Genomic DNA, 8,959 nt, shown 5'->3' on the forward strand with positions numbered 1-8,959 from the left:
CCTCCTCCCCGGTTCGGGGTAGGGTCTGCCGGGCGCGCACGCTCCCCCCGCGGTGAAGTGTCTTCCCCGGCCTGCAAGGCCGGAGCAAGAGCCGCGGCCCCCGGGACCCAGGGCGCCCACTGCGGGCGGGACCCGGGCAGTGCAGCCCGTGTCCCTGAGCCCGGATGACTGCAGGCGACGGGAAGCCGCCTCCACCTCCTCCCCGCGTCAGCCGCGAGGCGCCGTCGGGCCTGCGCCCGCTCAGTCGATGCCCGCGGGCCGCCCAAGTGGGCAGCGTGGGCGCAGCCGTGGAGCGCGGACCCCCTGCCTCGGCCCACCCAGCACCGCGCGGTCCCGCCATCGGTGGACCCATTTCTACTGGCCTCACCAGCCTTCGCAGCTGTCCCCATCTTCCCCCTGGAGGCAACCTGCGCACGAGGGCATCTGGAGTGAGGTCACTGCCACCTTGATTTTTATCTTAGAAGAGTCTCAGTTCTGCTTAAGAGGGTGAGCTCCTTTGCGCTATTCAAGTAAGGTTTAAACTTATACTCACACAGAATTTAGCCTCTAATCGGCCAGACTTATTTAAACGGCACAGAGTAAAACCTTCCAGTTTTAACATCCACTCTGGTGTTTGCTGGAAATTTGCCACCGAATTTCGGCGCGAGCTGAAGGTTACCAGGATTTATCATTGTTTCCCCAGGATGTTTAACCCTCATGGGCGCCTCTTCTTTCATTTAAGATACTTAAAAAGAAAAAAAAGAAAAATTTCTTGTAAGCACTTTGGCCATTTTGTTTAAGAAATTTGTTTTATCTCGCCTGGTTTTGAAATCCAGTACTATGTCTGAAATGGGGAGGAGGGAGTGTTGGAGACAGAAACCAGCTGTGTACCAGGAAATAATAAGTATCATGCAAAAATATCACAGCTAATAGATGTCCTTTACGAGTGGAAATATCTACGTTTAATTGCTTTAAAAATGTGGGTGGAAAACCACAATTATACATTGTGATAACAAACCTGTACAGATAATTTCTGAACAATACAAAACAAGGGCTGAAAATTTTTTCTTTAGGATTAATATAATTATTCCAAAATTATGACACCACCTACCCAAATATCATGTTGCCCCACCTGCAAATCCTTGAAGAGGAATAGTTACCGATCGAATGCATTTAGACTCGTCCTTAATAAAAAGAAAGTTGCATAGCTTTTTATACTGTTGTACACCCTCAAATGCATCTTCCAATATCATTGTCAGCTTAGTGTTATTCTCGATATTTAAAATGTTCAATTTTTCAGAGATACATTATATATAAATTCCTAATAATTATAAACACATCATTTTATTCATCTTATTTTTAATAACATGCATTTTTATAATTACTGTACAACTGAAGGAGACACTGAATTATGCTGTGTGCACGTCTTTATTCAACAGTATATTCTTAGACACCTTGTTCAAACAAATTAAGTGAATTTAAAAGAAAATAAAACATGAAAAAAATAACCTTCCAGTAGAAACAGAATCACAGTGCTTTACAGACAAAAGGAAAGGAAAAGAAGTTCTCATAGGAAAAGAGATTTATTATTACATAGAAAATTCTCACAATAGTTGAAACACACTCCAGAAACTAGTAAACACCTTAGCTAGAGTTGTGCCTATTACTCAGCCCACAAACATCTGCTTTGTCTTAATCAGAAGGGGGAGGTGAATGACCACTGTTTATTTTCATTTTCCTCATTAATTATGAAAAACTGCATTTAATTCATCTTGCATGGTGAGAGATTGGCTGCGCAGATGTAAGTCGTAAGGGAAGTGGCTGTCGGTGGGCAACCTGAACATGGCACCCTGCCCAAGGGGACCCCTGGGTGGCACTGCACAGTAATGCATGCCGTAATTGTAATTTTTGCCATAGTCCAAGGTTTCTTCTTGCTTCAGGGAAAATATCCCATTATAGTTAATTGGGGGAGGACTTAAGGGACCCTCAAACTGAGGGCTGGCACACTCAGGGGAAGTGCTTTCATAGAAGGATTCATATGCACTGCAATAATTGTAGGGTTTCATGGACTTGGAATTATCAAGAGTTCCATGCCCCGGGGGAGGGGTGAGCTCAGGGCTGTGGTAGGGTGGGTAGAAGGTAGAGTAGGGTGACCTTGTGTGGTGTGCCGCCTCCCCACCCTGACCCATCAGGAAACTCCTGGCATTGAGCTGCAAGCAGCCTGCCACCAAGTTTGTAGTTGGCTGGGAAAGACCTTTGCATAAGTTTTGGACGAACGTGAGCAGATCAGGTCTCTTGCCGATTCTCAGAATTTCAGAAAGTGCCCAGATGTAGTTTTTGGCCAGTCGTAAAGTTTCTATTTTGGACAGTTTTTGGGTTTTAGAATAACAGGGGACCACTTTTCTTAAATTGTCCAGGGCGTCGTTGAGGCCGTGCATCCTGTTCCTCTCGCGCGCGTTAGCTTCCTGTCTCCTGAACTTGACCCTCTCCAGTCGGAGCTTGGTCGTCTTTTTTTTCCTAAGACCCCTCCTTCTGGGCAACCCATTTTCATCTTCCTCTTCCCTGTCTTCCTCCTCTTCTTCTTTCTCAGTCTCTTCTCCAGGGGCCCTTTTGATGCTCTTTCCTCGAAGGACAATCTGTTTGGAAAAGCTTTCTGGTTTCTTAATTTGCTTCTGGTCCTCGCATTCTCTAGAAAACTTTCTGCACATCTGGGATTCTGGCATTACAACTGACTCATCAAACGGTAGTGTTAACATGGTTCTCTAATCTTAAATTACCTGAAAAAATGCCAGCACAATATTTAAGGTGTTTTCATTTTTAAAGTTTATACACTTAAAGCATATTCAATGACTTAATCATAAGAATACAAAAACATGAGAAAAAGACTGATTTTTACATTAAATAAAATTTTTGAGTTTGTGCAGCCTAGTAATTATTAAAGAAAACAATGACACATGCAATAGGATTAATTTATACCAAATTATCAAAAGAAAATAAAACAGGAAGTATTTATTGTAATACCACCACCACCTCCATTTCTCTTTGATTTTAAACTGATTTTTAATACACGAAAAGGACAGTGAAGTTCAAACAAATGCAAAACATGATATAGCAATGCAGAATTTCATTAATTCCAATTCCCCTGAGTGCAAAATGAGAAGGGGCACCAGTTTTTAAAATAAAAAATGCTACCTCTCCATTAGCTGACAAATTTGTGGAGATTTATTTTTTAGAAAGAAAATAAGCCTTAACTTTATTTGCTGTATTATATAACTGTGAATTTAGATAAGTGGCTGTTGAAATACACAAATTTAAAGAAAAGATTAATCAGAGCCAATTTAAAAACTGCTTTCTTTCTGATCCGTAACGAAACATGTAAGAGAGCACTCTTTTCCCAACCTTCACCAAAAAAAGCGAGGGGGAGGTTAGGCTAATTTGGGATAAACTCTATAAATAAATTTTAAAAATCACTGGCATTATTTTAAGTCAAGAAAAATATTGAGACTGCTTTTCTATTTTAAATTTTTCTCAGCGTAATTGTCTGTTTACTGCTGTTCAAATCGTCTGACAAAAAACACTCTCGTAGTGTTTTTGTTCTACGAGCCACAGAAGTCTCCCTCTAGCTAATATCTGACAGGAACGGTCCAAGGATTCTGACTGCAATTGTGCACGTGTATTCAGAATCCCGAATGAAAGGGGAAAATAATTTGTGTTTCAAATGCAATTTTGGCTTTCGTTTGGCAAAGCAGCAAGTATTTTCGTCTAAAGTCTTCAAACAAATAGGCATGTTAAAACAGAGACTTTTTAATTTAACAATCTCCAGCTCCCTCAACACACACACACACACACACAAACACACACACGCAAACTCTTAATAATGTCTACATACTTGCAGTTACATAATAGCCGTGAAAGTATGTGATAATTACATCATAAGAATGAAATATGATAAGAAGTTATAGATGACAAAAGACCATATAAATACTATAAGACAGTGACACTGTATCTTTAAATACTTGCATGCAAAGCCAGCATCAATTGAAGTATATCTTTATTTATATTACCTTAGGTTTTAATTTCATTCAATAATCAGTTTTCATTTTGGATCTTCCACATCTTTTCAGGCTGAGTGTCGCATCGTCTCCTGGAGTCTCTAGATCTGTGTGTATCTGCACTATCTCATTGATCTCTAAAAAGTGACATTGATGCCAACTGCCAGAGCTGGTACCCATGCCATCTGCTAGTGACGTCACAGGGCAGAGAGAACCATGTGATCCTCTCTCTTGAGACCTTCATTCTGCACTGATCATCTGGCATCCCTGTAAGTGGGTACCAGCATTCATGCATCAACACAGAAGGTTAGACTGATAGGAAAAAAATCTGCACCAGCCTTTCACATACAGTAGGTGCGTTTCTCCTCGAGCTGCTTCGGCTTCACTGGCAATCTGTAGAAATAGCTGTGTTAGTGTTCAGTTTCGCCCTGCCAACGGTGCAACTATTAGGTAGTCGTTAATATTCCATTCATTTACAAGGTGGGCTTTTGTGTGAGCGAGAGGTTTTTTGTTGTTGTTGATGTTTTGTAAAGATCACCATCCCATTTGTGCACCTGGGTGCCCAGGGAAAGAAAGCCGTGAAAAGGAGCTGAGATCAGGAAAATGGTCTTGAGATGCTTAACCAAACTAAGATTTGTGTAAGCGAACAGGGATCAACAAAGGTCTCCTTATTTCCTTTCATGGCATGTAACTTATGGGTGTGTGTCTGTGTGTTCTCTTATTGACGTGTAAGACTTCTGTGCTTCTTAAGAATTTGGAATAAAAGAACAGTTTCTCCATCTGGGGTCTGTGAAAGACATCCTCAGATGCTCCCCTTTCCACACTTGCTGGTATCTTTCAACAACTTTTCAGAGAGATTCTTTGTATATCTGTGTAAAATGCAGAGACAACTGCAAGTCCACTGTGAAAGATTTCAAACTACATTCTCATGTCCTCTACCCAAAGTCACAACTTCACTCTCTTATTGTCCCTCTCTTTACAGCCTTCACTGGCCTGTTCCTTCTCATTTCATTTCATATACAATGAACATAAAAATTATCACTTAGGTTTTTGTCTTTCCCTAGCATTTTGCTGAGTATTTTAGTCAAAGCTTAGCTTTCCTATTTTTTGGAGCTTTCAGATTTTTTTCTTTCTCCTGAAAATCATCCCCTCACATTTTCCCCCCTCTAGATCAAGATCATTTTAAATATTTTCTCATCCCTGTATCAGTGTCCAGTTATTTTTCTCTGTCAGATTTATTTCATACTTATCTTTTTCTTCCACTTTTCCCTTTTGGTTTCTTAACAAAAGCAGGGTACAAACAGTTAAGCAAAGCTGGCAAAGCCTTATAGATAAAACGAACTGTGAAGCCAGAGGCAAACCTCGCCTTCTCCTTTTCTCTACTCCCCTGCCACTACCAGCCCCCTACCCCTGAAATAAAAGGACATTTTATTTCAGGATTGCCTGTCACTGAAGTTAAAAGGGCGCTTTAAAAAAAAATAAAAGTTTAAAAATAGACAAACACAACCTTTGTTGTTTGACAACTGAGTAATCTCTTTCTATAAAGTGAGACAGTATGCTTTTGGTATTAAAGTAATCCCTGGCAGAGCTGTAACTGTTGAATCTGTGTTAGCATTCCCCTTATAAATCCCAGTTTTGAAAGGTTTAAAATTCTGCTGCTTTAATGCACTTTGGTTCCAAATTGGCATCGGGGGACTCAAGCTAAATGCAATTTTTCTCCTGTCATACCCCACTCATTTCCGTCTCCCCACAAAGTTACCTGACTTTGCCTGGACTGTTCGAGAAAAGATGGGAAAGTTGGCAAAAAGAAGAATCATGCTAAGTAAAGGAGGGTCATTTTTTTTCTCTCAGTGGTCTGGTAAAAAAATGCAAATTTAAAATAAGGCTATAAACTCATAACTTAAAATAAGGGGGTAGGTTGGCCTAGCTCATGTTTTTAAAAAAATCAGACACACCAAAGGCATTTCAAATTTGTTGTTTAAGGGGATAGTCCTGGTAATGGGTGCATTAAGTGTATTTCATATAGCTTTTGGTTCAAAAACTACACACAATTTTTATATCAGCACAGAATATCTATAGGAAGACCAGGTGCAGAATTTTGTTTGTTCTCAGGAATGGTTTACTTTTTAAATGTAAAGGAGGGTAAGCAAGTATCAGAGTCACAAGCCATGAAGCAGCCAGCCCTGTCATGAATGTTGCATATTGCACCATATTCTAAACTTGCAAAGTCTTCAGAAGCTGCATTGTATTACAGGCGTCACAGACATGAAAATCAAAATCCAAGGAACAGATGAAGTGACACATTAGTAGAAAATTATCACCGATGTAGCTCATCCCAAGGATAGATTTTATACTTTATCTTTCCGATGTGCAGACAAATGAGAAACAGCTTTTCCATGAAAACATTTGGGGCTGTTCTATTTCTGCCTTTGAACATGAACTAAAACCCTTTGGTGGTGGTAGTGATGTGGCGAGGTGGGGTATAGAATCTGTGTTGAGGTTTTCTGAGTATTAATCTATTGTTTGAATGTCTTAGTTTTTTTTTTTTTAAAGGGAGGAAACAAAAAGTTGTTATGTCAAGATGTAGCAAGGATTCAGTGTGTTTGTACAATAGTCTTTCAAAAGAAATGTCGTTATGCATTTTCTACTGTAGTTCCAGATATGCAAATGTCTGTGCTGTTAATATGCATTCATAACATACACCATAACGGCTGTTCTACTCTCTCCTAAGAAAGCATGTTAACACCAGTACTCCAAACAGAAATACATTGTGAGTTATAGACAAATACTCGGAGTAAAGGGAGTGTATCATCACCATTTCTCCTTTTACGGCCATCACTGCACGCCAAAGTTTACCTCTATAACTCAGTTTAATATTAATTGAACTGATATGCTCTTTGCTTCTGAGGCCATGACATTTTTTAATAGATTTTTTTAAATTGCCCAATGTCTATCTGCCTGCCTCTGTCTTGCTTTCACTGGGTGAATGTTCATATTTCACTTATAAAAATGACCCAGAGAAAATTTAGGTATAATTTGACTCAGTTGCAAGGCAACAGAGGCGTAAAGTCTAAATTAAGACTCAAGTGTTGTTATTTTTAGGTCATCCAGTTGGTACCTGTGTCTTAGCAAATGGGAATTCTGTTGACTCTCTTTTTCACAATCCCCTCATTACTTAAGAGATCAGTTTGGAACATGACAGGCATTTTTCTCAGCTCTCCAGGGGTATAAGGCAGCAGGATCAGGCAGCAAAACCTCAGGACCAGAGTTTTTTTCCCCAGAAGTAGGGTACTTCCTGAGCTAGATTTTGGACAATTTTCTCTATTGCCTTTTTTTTTTTTTTTTTTTTTTTAAAGCTTTTAGACAAATGCTTCAGGGCAGCCTGGAAGCCTGTGAACTAGCCCAGTGTTAATCCCTAGAGTTTTAACTCTGTGATCCGCATTGCCTTGAAAGAGTTTTATGGCTGTGGCAGAGCATCCCACTTTGGAAAACAGCCCTTGGGGTTTAAATAGAGGTATTTAACTTGTAAGACAAGACACAAAACAACCTTATTCCCCTTGAAACTTTAGAGGGCTTAAAAATATAATTTAAACTAGATGTCTTAATATTTTGTTTATGTGTATTACACTAGCATTACTTAGACTAAACAGATAATCTGGAAATAAAGCAACATTTGGATTGCTTTTTAGATTTCTTTCAGAGTGAAGACTAGAGTGAATTGTACTATTATTATGCAATTTAAAAATATGTGGTTGTTTATGCCACTCACAAAACGCTGCAACATTCAGTCTTTGACTTTAGTCTTTGCACAAAACAGCACTGCAGTCCTTTCCAGAAATACCTTTCTCATTTTTCTTCCGTGAAGCATACTTTTTATTTTACTCACCAAACCTCATTTATTAAATTCATTTTCTAATTTGTTATCAAATAAGGTCACCTGAATCTGCCAGTGAAAACTTCTACCAGTATGAGAAAACCAGTATTATTATTGGACTGAGTTATTATACTTCCAGCCATTAGTAAAGAAATGGTGTTTTATTAACTTTTGTGATCTTACTGTAAAAAAATGTAGTTTCCTTTAGGCTTTTACAAATATTAAGAATGATTTATTGTCCCTGATTACTATTTTTTATGCTGCTGAATTCAAAATTATTGCTATATTCCAGTGTTGTAATCGTTACTTATAAACATAGAAAACAGAAGTGCAGTTTGTCTTTTTCCTGTTACATGAATCCATTTTGTAAGATTGGAGTGGGTACTTTATAAGGAGATTTTTTTTGCAAAAGTTTATGCAAACTGCATCTTGAAAATCAAGTTTTATATTAGTTGCTTGTATGATGACATGCAGGCTCTCTTCACACAGGGGATTCCTGGATGGATTTTAAGAGGTTCTGGACCTTCCTAAAATTATGTACAAATTTGGCATATATGTACATATGTACATTTTTCTAAAGAAAGGCTTTCTCTCAGTTTCTTAAAAAGTTGAGAATCACAACAAGAATTTTGATGACCAACTAACCTTGCTTTAAGTGTCATCCTGACGTTTAATAGCTATGTGTCATTCATTCATTCATTCATTCATTCATCCATTCAACAAAGGTTTACTGAATATCGCTTTTAGAGTAATTCTTGACTCCTCTTTTTCACACACTAGAAACAAGTGTCTGCAGATTCTCTCAGTACTATCTTAAAATTATATCTGGGATCTGACCACTTTCTGGCAATTCCACTACTCCTACCCTGGTCCAAACTGCCTTCATTTTTCACCTGGCCTAAATGGCACCTGGGCTTTCACTCTTGGCTCCTTACATTCCATACACAGTCCTCAACTTAGCCTCCTGAGCATCTGGTTAAAACATGAATCATTGTATTCCTCTAGGCTCGGAAACCTTCAATGGCTTCCCCTCTCCCTCAGTCAAAACCTAAAC

General features: G+C 39.1%; 1 protein-coding gene across 1 annotated transcript; it reads right to left on the bottom strand.

Moving 5' to 3' along the window:
- Positions 1-915: 915 nt before the first annotated feature.
- NEUROD6 (neuronal differentiation 6) lies at positions 916-4,375 on the bottom strand. Its single transcript, XM_029234093.1, has 2 exons — positions 4,044-4,375; positions 916-2,756 (listed from the first exon to the last, which is right to left on the bottom strand). The coding sequence occupies exon 2, from the start codon at positions 2,733-2,735 to the stop codon at positions 1,722-1,724; it is 1,014 nt and encodes a 337-aa protein (XP_029089926.1). The 5' UTR covers positions 2,736-2,756; positions 4,044-4,375; the 3' UTR covers positions 916-1,721.
- Between the last annotated feature and the right edge of the window lie 4,584 nt (positions 4,376-8,959).

This window comes from Monodon monoceros, unplaced genomic scaffold (assembly GCF_005190385.1).
Source record: "Monodon monoceros isolate NGI ecotype Baffin Bay Population unplaced genomic scaffold, NGI_Narwhal_1 Super_Scaffold_2, whole genome shotgun sequence".
Lineage (NCBI taxonomy): Eukaryota > Metazoa > Chordata > Mammalia > Artiodactyla > Monodontidae > Monodon > Monodon monoceros.